The sequence below is a fragment of the Camelus bactrianus genome, chromosome 25, assembly GCF_048773025.1.
Source record: "Camelus bactrianus isolate YW-2024 breed Bactrian camel chromosome 25, ASM4877302v1, whole genome shotgun sequence".
NCBI lineage: Eukaryota > Metazoa > Chordata > Mammalia > Artiodactyla > Camelidae > Camelus > Camelus bactrianus.
Window position 1 is genome coordinate 10,170,881 of NC_133563.1, and position 21,747 is coordinate 10,192,627.

A 21,747-nucleotide genomic window follows, 5' to 3' on the forward strand; every position below is an offset into this window, starting at 1 on the left:
CACCAAGAAATGCATACCATCCCCCCAAGCCCAGGCAAATAATGCTAGAAACCTGATCAGATATACTATCCAAGTACACATATTCCTGGTAGATGCTACAGGTATCACAAACTCAAATCTCCACGAGGGGTAGATAGGTTACTTATAAGTAAAGTCAAGATAACAGGGAAAGTAAAGAATATCTGTGTATCTAAAACATTCAAATTCTTTTCCTTAAGCACTGACAGATTAATCCATAAAACACTACCTGCTGCCACTCTGCAATCTCTGCCACACAAACCCTCAACTGAGGTTAGCTGAAGGACAAAGGTCAAAGTATCTCTGGCTTGCCTACAAACCTGACCAGTGACCATGGACAACACGTTTTCCCACCCACACCCACTGTACACGGTTTCTTCTATCAGAATCCAAAGAACCTACCAGCCTCCCTACCTCAATTGCTCCTGAACATTCCTCTAACCAGCATGCTATCTAGAGAAAGCAATGTGTTAGACTAAGTACACACTAACAGAGGTCTATCAGTGGTCACCGAAGACAGTACTGAAATCCTCTTTTTATTTGTAATTACAGTGAGCTATGTAATGTTTAACATTAACCTCAAAAATAATGGAAAAACCAGTTTCTACTATCTATACTTTGCTCATCAAAATAATACTACAATTTAACCCAATTAAATAATACTCAAGATACACAAAGTGACTCAAATCACCTAAGAAAATCACCTCTAGTATAGAACTAGCCCACAGCTTGCAAACTTAAAGCTCATGGATCAAGTCTTGTCCATGTGGCTGGTTGGTTAAAAAATATGTACAGCATTAAAAATAAGAAACGCCTGATAAACTGTCAGAGTCAAGACGAGACGGAGGAGAAATGCTGACTAAATGCACTGTGGTGCCCTGGATGGGATCCTGGAACAGAAAAAGGACATTAAGGGGAAAAACAAAGGGAATGTGAATAACCTACGGCCTTCAGTTGATACTAACGTATCAATATACAGTAATTGTAAAAAGTGTGCTGTTACATGTTACTAGTGAAAACTGGGTATGAAGTATGTAAGAATTCTCAGTACTATCTTTGTCATTTTTCTGTCACCCTAAAACTTTGTTCTAAAATACAAAGTTTATTTAAAGGAATATATATACACGTGCATACAAACACACCACGTATGTATGACTGGTATCTGTGTATATTTATTTCCTTGGAAATACTGATTAGTTTCAACATTTAACTCAGGAGATTTCACATGAAAAACCCAGATTTGCAGCTTTTCTTCAGATAAAAGGGGGTGGAATGGAGTTTGCATTTGGCAACAACGGCCCTATATTTTCCTATGGTAATATCAGCTGATGAGCTGCCTCCTTTAAAAATGGGGCATCCACTTAGTTTATCAGAGCCCTATGATCTACTATCTTACCCACCTTGCCAGCTTCAGCTGTTTACAATTACAATGAACTGTTTGGCTATTACATTCCAAATCCTGTACTATTAGCTCAAATTAAACTCCAAAGCAAACATGGAAGCGCAAACCAATGCAAGGCACCTGATACTTACCACCTATTATGGCCAGTGGTAACAAACAACTGAATAAAGAGATTTTAGATACTAGTATCTCCATTTTAAACATCTTATTAAACACAAACTCTCTCTCCTCTCCAAATAAAGCTGGTGGTTCTTGCCCTTCACCTAGTCTGAAATGAGTTTAACAAAAATATCCAAGAGATTTTTGAAATACCTCCCAGGATAAATCTGAGTAATTATGAAAGGGAAAAAAACAGCAGCAGCTAGAAACCTTTAGCACATCAACCTGCCAACTGGTGAGAACACCAAAGGGGAAAATATTAAAGGTCCCTTAAATTGTGACTGCCACGTATTCCTAAGAATGACCAGCCGAAATAAATGGTCAATTGTCAATTATATACGTTGATGGAAAAGAACAGTTCCAATTATCCAAAATCTTTCAAATGCAGCTCTCAAATACAGAGGCCACTCTCTCCCTGATGGACATCACCTCTCTGAACCCAAAGGGAGCCAGCCAGGACTCTGAAGGAAGGGGTGGGGGCCAAGCTCTGTGGAGACAGTCTCTTTCATATACAACTGCATTTGGTAAATTTGCAGACAAGCATCCCCTTTGGGGATTCAAGATCTGTCTGTCCTAGATTCTCTATTACATGTAATAAATTGCAAATTTCTTTAAAATTTACTGTAAACACAGAAATAGGGAGAAAAACTATACAAGGGAAAAAATTATAAAGGATTACATTTTTGAGTCTAAATTTCTTAATTTACAGAATAAGTGATCACAATTTCACCATCAAACAGAGAAAAATTTTCATAAAGGCCAAAAGAAACAATCAGCTTTCAACTGCTTAGTCTGTGGAGATCTGCAAGACCAAACAAAGGTTAACAAATGGCTTAGCCAGTGGGAACTGTGACATTTTTCAAAATTGCAATTCATGAACCCAATGCTAAAGAAAGCTCACACAGAATCTGTTTTGGGGTGCATGTGTGTGGAGGGAGGGAGGGTAAAAGGGAGACAGAAAAACATGGTTCAAAAAGTAGTATGAGGAAGGATGTGTAAGGGGGACCCAAAAACTAATGATTCTCCCTGCATTTTAAAGTTTTCAAGTTAGCCCTGATCTTCTTTGGAGGAGGTCTACTGAAGTTTTATTCAAGCTAAAATGTACTGCTTTATTATTATATTTCTTGCATATTTTATTAGCAAAGTCACAAAATTCCACTGTTCTTTTTCAGTGAGCAACATAATGATATAAGTAACTCAATAGAAACAGAATAGATAAAAAAAAGGGTGAGGAGGGAAAGTTCTTCCTTACAGTCGAATTTCAGTTAATGAGTACAAAACAAATAATGAAATGTTTAAACAAATCACTATTTGTCCAATACCACAGTAATAATTAAAGCGAAGAATCATCAATGGATGCTAAAATCAATGAGCAAAAGTATGGTGAACAGGAAATTTACATACTCATGAAGCATCTCCCCACAAAATACGTATTAATTACAAAGGGGAAAATGGTAACTTTATAGTTGAGAAGCCTGGCAAACATCACCTTAACTAAGTGATCAGAGGTAACCACCACCAGTAAGAATCAAGATATAAAATGAATAAAATCATCTGGCTTGGAATGTGTATATGATTTATTTAGTTTGACAGCATATCAACTCTAGACAAAATGGAAGAAGAGTAGTTTAAAAAGTAAAAATTTTACAAATGATTTTAAAAGTGAAAATAAGTTACAAACTTCCAGTTATAAAATAAGTAAGTCATGGAGATATAATGTACAGCATGATGACTATAGTTAATACTATTCACATATTTGAAGTTGGTAAGAGAATTGATCTTAAAAGTCCTCATCACAAGGAAAAAACTTTGTAACTATGTATGGTGATGAATGCTAACTAAGTTTACTGTGGTGATCATTTCACAATACAGTTGAGTCTTGAACAACACAGACTTGAACTATGTGGATCCACTTACATACAAATTTTTTCAATACATATATATTGGAAATTTTTTTGGAGATTTGCAGTAATGTGAAAAAAACTCACAGACAAACCCCATAGCCTAGAAGTATTAAAAGAATTTAAGAAAAAATTAGGTATGTCATGAATGCATAAAATATTTGTAGATACTACTCCATGCTTACCTAGGCATAAAGTGACTGATATGTAATATGAAATTAATAATGCATAATAACTATGCATTATTAATTAAATTAAAACAATTCCTTACTGTTTTAACACTCTGCTTTCACAGAAGTACATTGCCATATAGTATGCAGTCTCTCAACTAGAGAACTGCGTATCAGCCTATCACCACAGGTGTTTTTTTAATGTAACAATGTTTCTAATACTGTATTATGAATATGACTATAACACTGCATGCCATAAAATTTTAATAACAATTCACTCATTAATGTACAGGTTAGGCTACCGCGAAATAATCTTATTGCTGCTTCTTTGCTATTAATGCATAAATCACTATTACCTCTAAATAAATATAAATTTCTTTTCCACGTTATCTTTTCATTTTTGCTGTCTAGTGTTAGTTATACGTATAACATCTACAGTTCTGTATCATACAGGACAATACTGCTGTAGGTAATGACAGGCAATTCATCTTGTAAACAGATGATGTAAACTTACAGTATCAATAAACACAGTACAGTGTAAATGTATTGTCTCTTCATGATTTTCTTAATAACATTTTGTTTTCTCTAGCTTACTTTAAGAATACAGTATATAATATATATAATATACAAAATATGTACTAATCAACTGTATGTCACCTGTAAGGCTTCCAGAGGGCTATTAGCAGTTAAGCTTTTGGAGAGTCAAAAGTTACAAGTAGATTTTTGACTGTGAGGGGGATCAGTGCCCCTAATCCCTGCACTATTCAAGGGTCCAGTGTATATACAAATATCAAACTGTTGTGCTGTACACTTGAAATTAATATAATGTTACATGTCAATTATACCACAATAATTTAAAAAGTAAAAATAACTATTAAAGGCTGTAAGCTTTAGTTCCAGGATAGTTTCAAGCCTCACTAAATTAATTCAGAAAGAGCTGCCAGATTTAAACATCAGAAATAAATGCTATATTTTTTTTACCCAAGAATTAGTCATAAATAAGACCAAAGACAATAGCACTGAAAATTTTTAAATAACATAAATAATATGATAAACACATATAACCATTACACATTTTAAAAACGTTTCAAAAACCTAGGGTAACTGAAATGAGCCTGATGGGCTTTCTATCATGGTGGCTCACCATGAGCAACACGAACCGCCCAGGGTTCAGCAGTTTCCTCATTCCATCGCTAGACAACACTGAAACGGCCACTCACAGGGACAGCACTCACAGAGCAACAACCCAAACCAGAGGATGCCATCATCTGGCCACAACTTACCCCAGGGTGTTGCCTGCCAGCCTGCCCAGAGTCTCAGAACCCGAGAGAAACCACGGGGAGTCACTTGTCCTACCAGGCCTTGATGTCCTCCCTGCCCCCGAGTTGCTATTCAACTTTGACCTGGGAAAAAATGAGAGGTGGAAATATCACAGAACAGTCCCAAATCACCTAGGAACAAGCCTAGAATTCCAGGCCTCACCACTCTGGGACTCACTGTGGAAAAAAGCCAGCTTAACAATTCTCTGACGACTCCTACTGAAATGTATACTTTAATTAAAAGAGTAAACCCAACAATTTGTAGCCTCATAATAATCTAGTTTCTGTTTGAAATGGTTTTCATGGTTTAGCTGCAAATGAATTGTTTCTTAGATTTTTAAAAGTAATCATACATTCCTTAGAAGCAGTCAATTCAAAGTCATCATATATTATCTAAAAACCATTTTTATAAGTCATCGTTAATAAAGACGAAATTTTAAAGACTGTCATTTTCAAATAGAGTTACTTAATTTGGGAATATTAATAGGGGAAAAACATGATCTGAAAAGTCAGTTCACTCAAAGAGCAGATAAGACTTGGGATCTACCAAATACATATCATTCTCCTGGTAACCTATTTCTGTGAAATGACCACCGTTTCCTCTGCTACTTTTAATGTGAATATTTTAGCTACAAATCACTACCTGCATAAAAATTAAAATCAAACTACAAAGTAACCATTTCACTCTATTTTAAGCATCTCATTTTCTACATTGCTTTTTTTTTTTAACTTGAGGGTTCCCAAAAATCAAAACACACATTTAATATAATACCTCTAAGAGCTAGTTATTAAACAGAAAGGACATACTGTCTTACCCATCATTATTGTCAGGTTTACCCAATTCCAATCGGTCTGGTTGTACTGAAAAACCGATCCTGCAAACTCTACCATCCTGGAAGCAAAGAAAATACAAGATATTTCCAAAGTAAAAATGTGTATTAAAATTTGAATTTATTCAACAGATTATGAACCTATCACTGCCAATTCAGAAAGCAACAAATAAGCTCCCTTCCAGAAGGCACTCACCTCAGCTGGGGAAGTATATTTTATATACGTTGTCAAGAAACCAGTACAAATAATTTAAAATATCTCAATGTAACAGAATTCAGAGCAAGGAAATGACTGGATATCAGGAACTTCTCTATTCTCTTACTAACGAGTTTCAAGCTCTAGTAAATCATTTAAGCTTTCTGTGGGCCAGAGAATTTATATACTACAGAAATGAAACTAGGTGATCGCTGAAATAACTCTTGCAAGAAATTGCTTCCATGGTTAAAAAGAAAGACACATGATGAGGTACAGCTGTACTTTAATGTTCATCTTCATTTCTCTACCTTAGCGTAAACAATTTACCTCAAGAAGAAAGGCAGCATGATTTGGTCCCACCACACACTGTTTAATAGTAGCCTGTTCCAATACATTCAAAGGGGGATGGCTAGAAAAGAAAAAAAGTATGCAAATAAAATTATTTTTTAAGTAGCAAATACATCTCAGGTTTTCCTTTAAAATCCAATTAACAATAACAACAACAAAAACTGCTGGTAAAACGTGCTTTTAAAAACTAATACTTACGTATTTTAAAGCAACAATTGAAAGATAGTAATTATGATATCTATGTAGTCATTATAGTTTCTCGTTATGCCAGAGTTTTTAAAAATCAGTATGAACACAAACTATAATTCAAATGAACCCAATTCATAAAAAGTTGATAGTCAGATTAAAATATTAAGAGCTACTGCCTAAAAAAGGGGATTTTTGCCTAATTAAAGAAAAATCATTCTTTGCAGGAAACTTAAAACATCTTAAAACCCTTACCTGTTTAAATTGTACTTGTTCAGTTTCTCTGAAACTTCCCGTAACCTTTAAAAACAAAACAAAACATGAATAACCACATGTACAGATCCTTTGTTTTAAGAAAAAAAAAAAACGATAGTTCTGATTTGGTGATTTCTGACAGTAGTATACAAAAAATGTACTGAGGCAACAATGTTTTTTATATTATCTTTGATTTTCCCCCCTGAAAAGATCACAAGTCAACCCTGCAATTCCCTTCCCTCACCACCTTATCATCTGCAACCAAAATCGCCATCATAATCCAACTTTACAGATGAGGAAACTGGAGCTTCTAGCATTTATATAACAAAAAGTAGCAGCAGAGCTGGTACTTGAACCAACACCTAATGGAAAGCCAATTTTTAAACACTGTACTATAAACGCCAAAAGAGATTCTTGAATGTACATGTATATCATGAAATAAAAATATTTGGGAAGCACATATCTATTAAGAATTTAATATAATGGGGCAGAAACAATCCAAAAGCCAAAATGACTTAAGGTGAGAATAGTCTTAAGTTCTTGAAGGGCATTGTGACACATAATTGTACAAATTAAAACCTCAGTGCCCATATTCATAAAACAAGAATAACACCTCCCACTTTTAAGAGTGTTGAATATGCTTAGAAAAATCTCAAAGGGCTGCCTAACAAGAAGATATTAACTCACGTTATCTGTTAAGATTTTGCCATTTCCCTCAAAGAAACAGTCTTGAATTAATATAACATGTTGTAACATTCATTTAAGGCACTTTTGTCAACTTAAGGAAGTCATTTTGTAATATAAGGATGTAATCAAATGTAGAGATTTTTAAGAGTTCAATTATATTAAGTTACCAAAACAACTGCCTCATCTTTGAAAACTTTTTCAAAAATGATTCTCTTAAAAATAAACTGAGGATGGCATCACAGGTAAATTCTACCAAACATTTAAAGAGTTAACACCTATCCTTCTGAAACTATTCCAAAAAACTGCAGAGAAAGGAACACTTCCGAACTCAACTCTATGAAGCCACCATCACCCTGATACCAAAATCAGACAAAGATACCACACACAAAAAAGAAAATTACAGGCTAATATCACTGATGAACACAGATGCAAAAATCCTCAACAAAATACTAGCAAATTGACTGCAACAATATATTAAAACTAAAAACAGAGTTGCCATATGATCCAGCAATCCCACTCCTGGCCATATATCTGGAGGAAACTCTAATTCAAAAAGATACATGCACCCCAATGTTCATAGCAGCACTATTTACAATAGCCAAGACATGGAAGCAACCTAAATGTCTATCGACAGATAAATGGATGTGTGCATGTATATATATGGAATATTATGGTGGAATATTACTCAGCCATAAAAAAGAATGAAACAATGCCATATGCAACAATCTTGAGGATGGAACTAGAGATTATCATCCTAAGTGAAGTCAGACAGAGAAAACAAATATCATATGATACCACTTTTACATGGAATCTTTAAAAAAAAAAAAGACACAAATCAACTTATTTACAAAACAGAAAGATTTACAGATATAGAAAACAAACTTTTAGTTACCAAAGGGGAAAGGGGAGGAAGCAATAAATTTGGAATTTGAGACTATATATAAAATAGATAAACAACATAGTTCTGTATATAGGTACAGCACAGGGAACTATATTCAGTATCTTGTAATAACCTATAATGGAAAATAATCTGAAAAAGAATACATATATATATATATATATATATATATATATATATATATAAAACTGAATCACTTAGCTGTCTACCTGAAACACTGTAAATCAACTATACTTCAATTTAAAAAAAAACTTTAAAAAATAATAAACAGAATCTCAGAAAATGGGGAAAAATTAAAATAGTAAATCAACGGGAAATTCCATGAATTTTGCTTTCTAAAGAATGACAAAAATACATGAAATCAAATTTCTATCATTCCTACTAACAGATGAAAGTGGTATACAAACTCAAAATTAATCACACCTTAAAGCCAGCTTAGGATTTAAAGCTGCCACAAATCATACAATATATGGGCAAATAACCTAATTGTTTCAATAAGAGATTCTAGTAGGAGCCAGTTGTCCCTCAACTGTACTTTATCCATTAAAGTTCTACCTTCTGTTCAACTTTTGATAAGGAGCATCTTTCAGACACTGAAATATGTATAAGCAAATGTCCAATACCAAATCATACTCCAAAGCAAGAATAACTTTCAAATGATGCCACACTTAAGTCTACCAAAAAAGGAGATATCACTAGTGACTTCATTCTCACTCCCAAAAAATAGCATCTGATCACGTGTGACTTAGCCTCCAATAAAATACATTTTCATTTTTGTAGCCTAGGGTTCACTTACTTTCATTACCAAAAATGTGTTTTCATTGGTCCTGTAACATCAAGCTTTTTGACCAAGTCCCAGTTTGCTCATTTACAAGGCACACACCTGTGTTCCAGGACAAGATAAAATGCCCTAAGAGTAAGGCAAAGTCGAACTCATGAGTTCTGAGAGAAGACTGACTAGAAAATGGGGAGAAGAAAATAAACTGGGAGGCTCCGTTCTGGGCAATAACACCAGCCTTGAGAAGTCCGGGAGCAGAGGCAGGCACTCTCACTCTCCTCAGCCCACATTCACCAGGAGTAATTCATAAAACTCTTCACCACACTACAGACTAGAGCCAGACTGTGAGAAAAGACTAAGAAAGGTTTTATTTCCCAAAAACCATAGCAGTGACACTTTCAAAAGATACTTGTCCACTGGCAACTAAACCCATTCATTTCCATTCCTTTTTTCCTTAGCCCAACACTGTCTTTGGAGCTTTCACAAAGCATACGAGGTGGGGGGAGGGGGGCGGATAAAATTTGTCAAAGCGTTTTCAAAGCTGGACAATAACTGAGATTAAGAATTTAATGCTGCTTTCAGGCTCCAAATATCTATAAAAATAGAGATATTAAAATGCTAGAAAATAACAAATCAAGAACTCAAAAGCAAATTTCAGGTTAGGAAGGATATAGAGGAAATGGTTACTGCCATCAAATTTTCTAATCTTAAAAATCAAGGTGGACTCCTAACTGTATCTGAAATGTACCCCCATTGAAACAATACCCACTGGATATCAAGGAATCTGGGGTTTACCCCCAGCTCTTCTACTACTAACGGGTTCATTTCAACCTATTACATCTAAATTCTCATCTACATAAAGAAAGACTAATAGTCCTCTCTGGATCTTTTCAGTCTTGAAACCATTGTGAATGTATGAAAAGCAAATATATCAGTGGAAGTTACATATGTAATGTTTATATGGAAATAGCACTTACTAATTATCATATTCAGTTTCATCTTACTCATCTGAAACTTCCACATGCAAATTGATTTTATATGGATACTAAGAATATTTTCCCAAATAGCAAATTTTAATTTCTTAAATTCAGTCCCCAAAATTTACAGAAAATGTTTCATTCTTCCAAACCTCAAGACAGTTGGCCCCATACACATTAGTTTACACATTCCAGATAATAGTAACAAAGAAACTTTCAAGCAAAAAAACAGTGCTGGCTCTAAAATAAGGAGTACTTAGTTCCCCTTTATTTTATACATAATCCTCAACAGACTTGCAAATCCCAGAATCACTGCGGGCCAATGATCACATTCATTCAAATTTACTAAGTTACTGAATGTCTCTACATAATTATTAGGCATTCATCTACTTTAAAGGATCTTCCTCCAAAAGCTTACAGTGCTTAAAGTTACTAACTACATTTCCTCTCATAGCAATATTAACAAAAGTTTTCCCTGTTTTTAAAATATAAGGAAAACCACCCTAGAGCTCACCAAATTCAGTTTCAGAATAAATCTTTACATGCGGCTGTGATGGAAAACGGTTTTAAGAGCACAGAATAACATTACAAAATAACCTCATAATTCAACATTTAATCTCATTCAGAGACAGGCAGGCAAGCCTTTGTGAGGTGGCTGTAACACACAATGGATTATGTTAGCAATGTTAGCAATGGGCTTCTGACAATCCTTAGTACTTCGACATCAAAGATTTATTCTACGTTCCGATTCAATAATCTATTTATTCCTTCAAGTTTATAGACATTTTACAAATCCAGAGACAGGTAATTTTTTTTAAGCACCAAGGTAAGGTAACAGCAAACTGATGTTAATAGAGAAATCAATATAACAGTACTTGCTAGAAGCTAACGTTATTTCATAGCCGCCCTTGAAATTCCCTACGATTTCAGTCTCATTTCTCCCACCTTTAACATTATAATTTCAGAGATTATTTATCTTCTCTCTGATCCTCAATTGTTGGTAGCATTTAGTGTGGGTTCTTCAGTTTTATAATTCTCTGCCCAAACCCTAATATCCCCTCCCACCTGTTCAGACACACATACCTCCCTAAAATGAATCAAACCTGCTAGATTCCTAGATCAGTTTTTTAAAAGTAAAAAAATTAGGTATATTTTGATCCCTAAAAAGCTTCGATTCCCCAGGACATTAAGATATTTCTGATACTCCACCTTCTACATTATTTTCATATATCTGGATGATATGTTTTGGTTTGATGGTTTCCACATGTCTGGACTGTAAGACCAGGTAGACCCACTGCATTTCATCTATAATCACGCTAATGGTAGAAAGTGAATAATCTGCCACCAACATATTTCCTCTAGTCTCATTCTAATTTATTTCAGGCCCAGCTCAAATGCCACCTCCCTCATGAACTTCTCCTGGTAGCTCTAATTTTCTTCCTACATAAATCCACAGCTTCTTCCTCATATAGGGCCTTCATTGTCTACTTTACATTCTATAGTCATCTGTGTTTCTATTTGAACTGGCTTCAGGCTTTAAGCAAAGAAGAGATAAAACTTACCAAGTATCTCCCACCCTTCCACTTCTTTAGATACAGTTCCAACAGTGAAAAATGTACCATAATACTTGTTACAATGCATTTTCAGAGGCAGCAAAGATTCCTGATCCTAAACTCAACGAACTACTCCCCAGGTCTTCCACCACAAATTAAAGTTTGGAGCAAGCAAGCAAAAGTGTGAATATACAGATTTCTTTTAGGATACCTGCCCACGTAACTCAGAAGCACACCAGTTATAACAAAAACATTTACGAACTCACAACTTATCCAATAATCATATTAGCAAACTGCCTTTAAAGTGACCTCACTCCAATTTCTCGATAACCATCCATGGAATAAAACTTTTACATATCCACAGAATTTTATTCTGGAGTATAGGGTTAATAATCCATACAGAGAAACAACAGCCAACAGTCAGTAAAGGTTACCTACAACACTAAATCACAGACTCCTGAAGAAAATCTCTTAGCGATCACCTCTTGTCATCCACGTCAGAGAAGGAGGGTAGTGCCAAAACGCAAATGCACCCAGATTATCTTCTTGTAGAAGAAGAAATACTGTAGGAATATTTCCGGCATTTCTCCAAAAGCAAACTCTCTAAAGCTTAAAGCTTAAAACTCAAGAAGCAATAAACGTGCGCATTTTTTCTTTTGGAGCAACAACCATGTTATTAGACAGACAGAGATAGGAGTCAAACCCACCTCTAACCACAGAACGTGGTCTTTCCACTGTATCATCAATGCACTTTCCAGTCCTCGATTTCTACAACATGGTTCTTTTACACAACTACTGCACCATACTGTATACACTGCCACCGCTGGAAAGCTTCTTTGTATGCCAAAGAATGCAAAGTAATAACAACAGTAAATTCAAGCAATCACATGGTGGTCCTGCCTGGCAGTCGCTGATGTAACTGGGAGAAAAGGATGTACTTCAGGCAAAGTTGCAGAGGGCATTCTGAGATGGTCATTTCCTCCTGCCAGCATCTAGTGGGCACATTCCCACCCCCATCAGCAAACTGAAAGTCTGGAACTAGATTATTCAATCCAGTACAGAGGCATCCCAGCCCCAAATCCCTTTTTAAACAGCCTGAGAGCAAGCCACCTAAGCTGTGCTCCAAGGGGAGCTCCTTGAGGGAGTCTTGGTGTAAGACTGGGGGCGGGAAGAGGGAGCAACTAAGCCTTCTCCTCATGCTGCATTACGGATTTGTTTGTGTGAAGGAGATAAAGCCTTTCTGCCTACCCACCCACTCTGTGCTGTGACTTAAATATTAAGAGCTACTTTGACCTGTGGGGCTGAGGATGGCTGGAAAGGGCCTGGAAGAATTAGGGTTGCCTCGGCCCAAGCAAGAGCATCAGCACGTAAGGGATGAGTCCCTTTATCTCTGTGGTCATGACTCGCGCATTGCGGATATGAAATTTGACTTCAAGAAATCCAACTTCCAGATAAATTTTTTAAACCCACTTTGTACTGCTTCTATCTGAACCCTGATGATGGGTTCCCCAACTTCAGGATTTCTCAGGAATGGGGAATGGGTGGATAATGAGAGAAGCAATATTGCTATTCAGACAACACACATAGAGAAGGAAGAAAAAATCACTACACCTCATTTTCTCAGAGAAAAATGTAACAAGGCCACAATCTTAGAAGCATAAATGAAATAAATTTAGCTATATTAAAAATTCCCTATTTTGTCCTTAATTTTGCTCACATCACAGGTGACCACAGAAAACTTCAAAGTTTAACACTAAGGAACCAAGGAGTAAGTAATATTATTGTAACAGCCAAACAGAAACTAAAAATGTTACCAGAAACAAAAGATTTTAGGCCTCAGGAAATCAGCCAAGACCATAGCGTATTTCTTTCTATGTCCTATAAAAGGATTTTCTCTGAAAGCAAATCAGAATCTCTGGATGCTTATTTTTCACCTCTTCAAACATTCTTAACAGCCTCCCTTCCCAATCTCTCTTAATGTTCTCTAATAATTCTCAAACTTTTTGATCTCAAGCCTCACTACCAATCTACAGTCTCAAACTCAGTGATGGATAAGAGTTTCCCAAAACACTAATTTTTGCTTAAAAGCTCAATTTTTTTTTTTTACTGGCAACAAACAGCTTCAGTTGTTTTCCTTCAAGTGACAGGCTCACTTCATTCATTTTCAAGAAAAGGTGTGAGAAATACTCAAGTCTGAACAACCAGCTTGTTGGTCAGTTCACTCTCTCAAGTAAAAATGGTGTTCCATGAAGAAGGCAGCTAGTTCAGCTTGACTAAAACACCTGCAAGGTAGCTCTTCCTCAGGACCACCAAGTTCTTCTCATTCTGTCACACTGAATGGCACATTCACAAAAGGCTAGACTTAATCATCATTTTTTACTGCTTCATCAAGGGCACTCAAGTCAAACTGCTTTCCTTTCCCTTAAGTGCAAAAAAATGGATAATAAAATACTAATTTTCAGTACAGTTTGGTGCCACTACTTTGATTTGTGCTAAGAAGCCAGTATTTTACCCACTATTGCTTTTGAACAATAGCACAAATGTCAAAACAGTAAAAAAGACAAAGTCTCAGTGTTAACTGTGAAGGCAGTTCTGGCTCTCAGAGCCCCTAAAAGGGTCTCAGGGGTCTCTAGGGCCACAGACCACACCTAGAACCGCTGTGGTCTAAATGCGAGCTAGTGCCACTAAAGGAACCAATTACTAAATCAATTAAGGAAAAAAAAATTACTTGTTCATCCTTAGTAAAACAGCCACAAACTCCTAATTATGTACTTTCAAAATACTTTTAAAACAATGGATATTCTTTGATACTACACCAAAACTCAACAAGTGATGGTTTCTTAAAGGTTGGTTACAATGTGAATCTAAAATCCTATTATCGAACTCTTCATGCTGTTAATACTAAAATTCATAGGTCTATCTTGCATTCTGAATAAATCACTTACCCATGTATGAGTCTCTTTAGATACAAAATGGTATAGCAATGCAGCATAAAACAGCATAAAGCATATTAAAATGTTTAATCCTGACTTCCTAATGGTATTAAACTTCTCATGAGGCACTAAATGGTATCATTTCAGGCCTCTCTTGCTCCCTCATCTTCGGAGACAGCCCACACTCTTAGTGTGGAGTGTGTATCTACCTTTACTTTAACCTAAGCACCCAACCCCTACACATCTCGTGGCCTTTCTCTCACCTTCTGAGATAGCCTACACTCTGTATAGTATGTATCGCTCTAAATAAATCTACCTTTACTCAGAAAAAAAGAAGTTATCATTTCAATAGGGGAGGGGAAGGTAGTAGAGGCAAGGATACAAAAGAACCTCTTTAGAATTTATGCAAAAGCGATAGTCAGCTACTAAAAGGGGTGGAGGGGGTGATGCTTAAGAAGTCACAAGCTGCCAGCCCACAGATAGACACCATACTGAATCACATGGCATTTTAAATTTTTTAAAGACTGTTAAAGATTCTTGGCCAACATTTAAAACTGGAAAAGTTCACACAGAATTTCAGACTTCTAGCTTCTCCTGAAAAATGAGATCTAGCAACAGAGCTTGTGTTGCCTAGTGATGACGAGAGGTGCCCTCACCTGCCTTACCTATAGGCACTTGGGTTGGAGACCACTGACACAGAAGGATTATTCCTCCCTCCTTCTGAAAAAGGGTACTTCCTTGGTGAAGAGTAATCTGTTCAGTTTTATAATGTTAATCTCAGCTTATACATTGATCCCTAATATATCTTTGCTCAGACATAAGTCTCAACCACATTTTATTTCTTTATATTTGACTTGACATCTTCTAAAAAGGCAGCTGGGTTTTTCTTATTTTTTGCCTACCCAAAGTCAAGCAGTAAACATCTGACTTTACTTTTAAAAGACCCCAAAGCAAACAAATGATGGCTTTTGTAGAGAGAAAATCTATCAGCTTCCTGAATAACCTGGATATAAGGTAGGACTTGGACATACTTGGTGTTTACAGAGATAACAAATGCCAGTTTATATGACAGTGTTCATTTTACCCTGAATAAATGACATAGGATATTCAGTTTCAAGGTACATTCAAGACCAAAAAGAAAAGTTTTAAAATAAATACTGTGAATTCATAAATTGATAGAAATTTTAAATGGGAAGTTCTTTTAACTCTTTCACCTAGAATGGTTTTCAGCTGAAACTACTCAAGATTTCTGTAAAGCTAATATGAGAAAATTCATGTTATAGAAACACCCTGCAAACGATCACAGAAAAAAATGACCCTATGCTTACAAATAATTTCTTCCCTTAATGTACAAAATATTCTGGTTAGAAATTCCTATATAGTGTCATAAATAACATTTTTCCTAATAAAAATGAAAAGGAGACCGAAATCCTGAATACCGTGCCATTTGACAGATAAACACATCTCTGAGAAACTAAATGCTGAACACAAGAAAATGAGTCATTTTCCTTTAAAGCAAAACCAACCATGTTATTTTCAGCTCCATTCAAAACAGGAAAAGGGAAATACATATGCCAAGTGGACAAGAATTTGGTAGGAAAAGATAAAAGACATGGCCTTCATACATTAATTCTTCTTGACAATTTCTTAAGCCCTTTTCTCCCATCTAACTTCATTTTGTTAACAATAAGACTATACATACATACAAGAGATAAACTGTGCTAACAAGATAAGAAGACTTCTTTAGTGCTCCTGTCCAAAAAGTGTAGCATCCAGCCAAAATTTCAGGAGAAAAGTCTTGGTTTTCTTCACCCTTAGGCCATATCCACATTCTGAATAGCTGCAAAGCATTCATTATGATCTGCCAAATGCAGATAATGTATTCAAATCAAACCCACTTTTAACTCTACATACAAATCAAATGTCTCATGAGATAACTGGTGCACTTTGTAATATAAATACTGCCATTTGGAAAATTATTCAGTCCTTGAGAGAACTGTAAACTGAAATATAATACCTGTAATGAAATCTGATTTTTCCATAAACCAAGACAATTAGGAGGTTATGTTCCTGACCAAGAATCTTGATGCCATTAGATGCAGGGAAGCTTCTTTAACTACAGCTCCTGGGATTGCTTCTTGTTGCCCTTTTAACATCGAAGATGAAACAGCAGTTTTACTGCCTCTGAAATGGTCATTTTACATTCCTGAGCTGCCACTCCATCTGCCCCAGGAGCCAGCCTGCAGCCTTGTGAGGGGCAGCATGGTGGGCTGGGAAAGGAGGAGCTGTGGTGTCAGACAAACCAACCTGGGTTCGATTCCATCTTCACCGTTAACTGACTCTGTAACCTTGGGCAAGATTACTTTAACCTCCCAGAGCCTGGAAGGTTTCTTGGTCTGTTAAATGGAGATAAAACCACTTGTCTGGTAGTGCTGCTATAAGGATTAAAGGTAATTCTGTAATGTACCTTAGAAAGAGCCAAGCACTTAAATGCTCAATAAATGGCAGCCATTATCATTATTACTCAACTCTATTTTTCATCCTTGGATAGCTTGCTATATATATTGCTGCTTCAAATCAGCCAAGTTCTGGCTTGAACTGGTTGCCAAACTAAATAGAGCCCAACTTGAATTCTGAGATCTGGTAGGAACCTGAGGAACTAGGGAATGACAGCTAAGTCTGGGAATTCTTGGAACCAGAAATCTGTAGATGCACTGTAACTCTCTGTACCTTGTGCGTGGGTTTTTATTTCAAGAGTGAGCGATGCCTTCTCTTCTTGCCCACAAGACCTTCAATCTCATCTCCTCACTCTTCCAGAGCACTCTATACTCCAAGTATCACTATATCAAGTCCTGAACAAGATCATACTCACAAACTACTCTTTTATTTTTTTGTGCATCCCTAATCCTTCAGCCTGGACTAAACCACATCCCACTCCACCTAGACATCTAGCCACTAGTCCCTCAACGGTACAGCTGAAAGAACCTGTGGGAAACCTTACCTCACCTTTCACTCCAGGCAAACCCAGGCATTTCTCTGATTCCCCAGAGGCATACTTCCTCCACCGTACTTATGCTGTAACTACTTGTTTGATGAAATATTTGTTTCTTTCACAGCCTGACAAACTCTACGAAGGCAAGAACCATGTTTTACTGATTTCTATATCCCCAGCATCTGACACATCATAAACTGTGCCGGCGGACAGGTGGCCGAACAAATGAAAGGATATTCATGCCCCTGCTCTGAAATGCTGGATTCACAGCTTTTTTTATTCTTCTCATAATCATTCTTAAAGACTTTCAGCTTTAAGATTGTTCTTCTATGAGATCAATATTGTAAGACTAGGTTTTTAAAAACACACCAAAGAAATATGGTCCTACAAAATAACCCCATAGAGGCTCTACCCTAATTCAAATGGTCCTGCAGGACTATGAAGAATTTTTTCAACTCTTTCTTTGAGAATCACCCTCCAAAGGAATTTACCGGACAGAAAGGAAAATCACTCGTTACTTTACAGCTGGGGATACTCTCCCAGCTCCTTCCATTTAGAGGACATTCTTCTTTCTCCCTCCACTCCTCCCTCCTCTGTGACTTAATCAGGGTTGGTGTTAAGGAAATGTGCTGAAGGGGCCAAAAGGAAGCTGGAAGCAAAGGCAAGAGAGGAGAGCTCATCGGGAAGCAAAATTACAGATAGAAGTCTGTGTGCAGCCTGCCTGTTTAAGTGCCTAAAATTGATACTGTGAGTCTGACTGGCCAAGTATCTTAAAACGCAAACTAGGGAAAGTCTAATCACTGGATATCTACTGGCAAGTAATGCAATAAAATATTCTAACATTTAATGCAGTGCCAAAATAGGAAGAACTGGATATAAATAACCACATTAATTTATTTGTTTGGGCTTTTTGTTGTTGTTTAGCCAGTCATCAGCACTGCAGCCCTGAAAAGGCAGAGTTAGTGTTAGCCTAGTTCTACCCAGAAACCCACAAAAATCTCTGGGTTTTGAGTCTCAGCTCCACCATTAAAAGATGGAGGAGTACAACCTTGAGAAGGTCATTTAACATCTCCAGCTCTCATGTTTCCACCTCTGCCAAAAAGGGTGCTTACCATATCTGTTTCACAAAATTGCTTTAAGAACTGGATAACACGCCACATACAAAAGTAGTATGTACCATCTAAAATAAACAGTGTCTAAACCTGGCTAATTATCCAATTTCTAAGGAACATTTTAAAAAACATATTACCAGACCCCACCCAAAGCTACTAAATTAGAAATCTCCAAATACAAGGCTCAGTAATTTATATCCTGGCTAAATAAATTATGACACATTCATAAAATACCTCTAGAAGGAATACCACTAGTCACCTATGAGGAAAGGAAGTATGCAGTTAGGAAACAGAGCGGAGAGTAAGCTTTTCACTGAGTAACAATGTATACTTTTTCAATTTTAAGTCACATAAACATATTACCAACTCAAAATTAAAATAAAAATTTCTAAGCAACCCAAAGTAATACCGATGATCAACTAAGTTTGAAAATCACTACTCTAAAATACCACAAATACATGTAAGGATTGCTTAAAAGTCACAAGATTAGTAGTCCATTTAGAGAGATATTAATAATCCTACTGTTTCAAGTTTTGGAAATGTTGCTTAGTCCAGTCCCCTCTTAGAAACTCACACTCCACATATCTCTACTAGACTCTAAGTCCTAAAATAAAGAAACTTTTCAGCTATGCTTAATCCTGTATCTTCCAAACTGACATGAACACTGTTTGGCAAACACTAAACAAGGAACCCTGTTCAGGTCATTCTTTCTAGTAAGGTCCTGGGGAACCAGAGGACTACTGACTGGAAGTCTAAACTCCCAGAGGTAGAGACCCTGTCTTCTTCAACTCTGCCCCCGAACGCTGGAGAGCACCTTGCACAAAGAAAACCTCTCCAAAAGGTAGAGCTCAACAGAGACAAACTGTCTTTCCTGCTTTTTCCTCTTTATCTAAACAAAAATCATTTCCCAATTTCCTGTCTAGTAACTTCAAGGATTAAAAAGGTAAACAGCATAAGCAAACAATTCTACTCTGCCTAAAATTATATTGTTAATATATATATACAGCAGATAATTTTTTATATCCAAATACTATGGCAATAGGCATTTTTATTCCTTTAAGTGGAAAAATTAAAGATCTTTATGTTTCAAAATCATCTACTTTTAAGAGACAGCAATAGATTTCAGTATTTCCCTTCTACAGTACAAGCAGACCTTGCTGGGCATCTTTAGTCCCATGACGCCAGACTGATCACATGAGCTTTACAATCAAACTGCCCAACAACCTCCCTTATTACCTGGAGCATGATCATCAGTGTACCCAGAGGGGGTCTGAAAGCTGTATCAAACCACTTCTCTGAAGTCTGCACCTATACTAGGGTTCATAACATTGGGGTCTCTAATCCAGAAAGCCTTCCTTTAAGTACAATTCAGAGATCCAAACCGAAATAGTCAAACATGTGAAAACTACAAACCACCAAAGTCAAACTGAAGGGCTCTTACCAGATCCCTTCTGTTTTCCTACCATGGAGCACAAATGAACACAGATTTCTCCTCTCTGGCAAAACAGCAACCATAGCAAAGGGCTGGCTTCTCCGTCTGGCCTTCAGGGATCCAACGATGTTTCCAATTCTCCCTCTTACAATAAATACTCAACCCAATGTAAGCTAACTCAACAGGCAGTCTCTGATTTACAGACTGACATTACTGATAGACGCGCTCTCATCCCATCTTGGTCTCCACTCTTCATCTCCCAACCACTTAAAAAACAAAACACATCAAAAAAAAGTGGTGCTTTTACATAGCGTGAGGATAATGGCAGTTAGAGAGCTAACCCTGAGAAAGATCAGGGAGATCAGCCTGTCTCCCAACCCCTAATCGTCATCCCCAGACTGCTAGCTTTTTCCCCCATGCTGTTGTTTTAAGCCTGAAAATCACTTAGTGGTCACTGATGCTATGTTCTCAGCACTGCAGCATCAAGCGCTAAAAAGTGTATTGGTTTTATCAGCCACCTCCTCTCTTCATAACTAACTTCCACCTCCTGAAAGAGTGGTGAGTGGGAGTGAGGTAGAGCCAAACACTGACCTGATCTCCAGCCCGGCACCCTTGTAACTGCCACCATCACAGACTGTCCAAGCAAACACTAGTCCAGAACAGGAGTGCTTGCAAAATTCAGTCCCCATCATCACTGCTACAACATACAGTATAGCTCTCCTGTTTCCCACAAAAATAACTGGCATCTGTAGTGTTCACAGAGCAAAACAGTTAACAAACGAACCAGCCTACAATGAGATTACTATTAATAAATATTATCAATTCACACTAGGACTCTATAGTTGCTCTGTCCCAGACCAAATTCTCTACACCTTTCTTCTCCTAACACTGAGCACCCCACCACGCCTGACGTGGATAATCAGGGAAAAGGCCTTCCACAGGCTTGGGTGGGCCTATTCCTTCCACTTTCTCTCCTTTCCATGCAGAGCTGAAAAAAGTAAAGTGAGTAAAACTAAAACAAAACAGAAGGAACAAAATGTGTAAGACACGTATCAATTAACAAATATTGACTGAGTATGATGTACAGGTATGCAAGCCAGCGAGACAGAAGAATGCCTGGATAAAGACGGCGCAGTGTGTTCACTCTGGAAAACCTCCCCTACTCTTAATATACAGCCATGAAAGACAACTGTAAAAAAAGAGAGAGAGAGAGGGAGGGAGGGCAGGTGGGAGGGAGAGAGAGAGAGACAGAAGACAAGGCTGAGATTGAATAAAAGATAAACATCTCCACAGAAGGGAAATAAAGCTAGTCAGAGACTAGGTATCTGAGCTTAGGTTCCTTCATCGTGGAAGGTAGAATTTGATGATTTATTAGAAACATTGTGGCTGAAAATTTTAATAGTAACCAATCTATGGCTTCCAATCAAAGGGGTTGGGGGATACAGAAAACTAGGAATCTAACAGAAGGGGGAAAAAGAGCAGCAAAATAAAAGTCAGAAAGTATGAAATTCAGACACTAGAAATAAACCTACTTATTCAAATGATTCATCATACATATTAACACATTAAAAGTCAAAGATTATCAGAGTGAAGGAAAAGGA

At 36.8% G+C, this 21,747-nt stretch overlaps 1 protein-coding gene across 7 annotated transcripts in view; it reads right to left on the reverse strand.

Annotated features, from left to right (window-relative positions):
• The window catches only part of UBR5 (ubiquitin protein ligase E3 component n-recognin 5), a 125,081-nt gene that overhangs the window by 83,722 nt on the left and 19,612 nt on the right, over positions 1–21,747 (reverse strand). For all 7 annotated transcript variants that reach the window (XM_074353060.1, XM_074353059.1, XM_074353058.1 and 4 more), the window contains exons 2-5: positions 6,785–6,829; positions 6,323–6,404; positions 5,785–5,861; positions 4,934–5,053 (exon numbers count right to left, since the gene is read on the reverse strand). In XM_074353060.1, the coding sequence (XP_074209161.1) occupies positions 4,934–5,053; positions 5,785–5,861; positions 6,323–6,404; positions 6,785–6,829 (324 nt within the window). The remainder of the gene's footprint in view (positions 1–4,933; positions 5,054–5,784; positions 5,862–6,322; positions 6,405–6,784; positions 6,830–21,747) is intronic.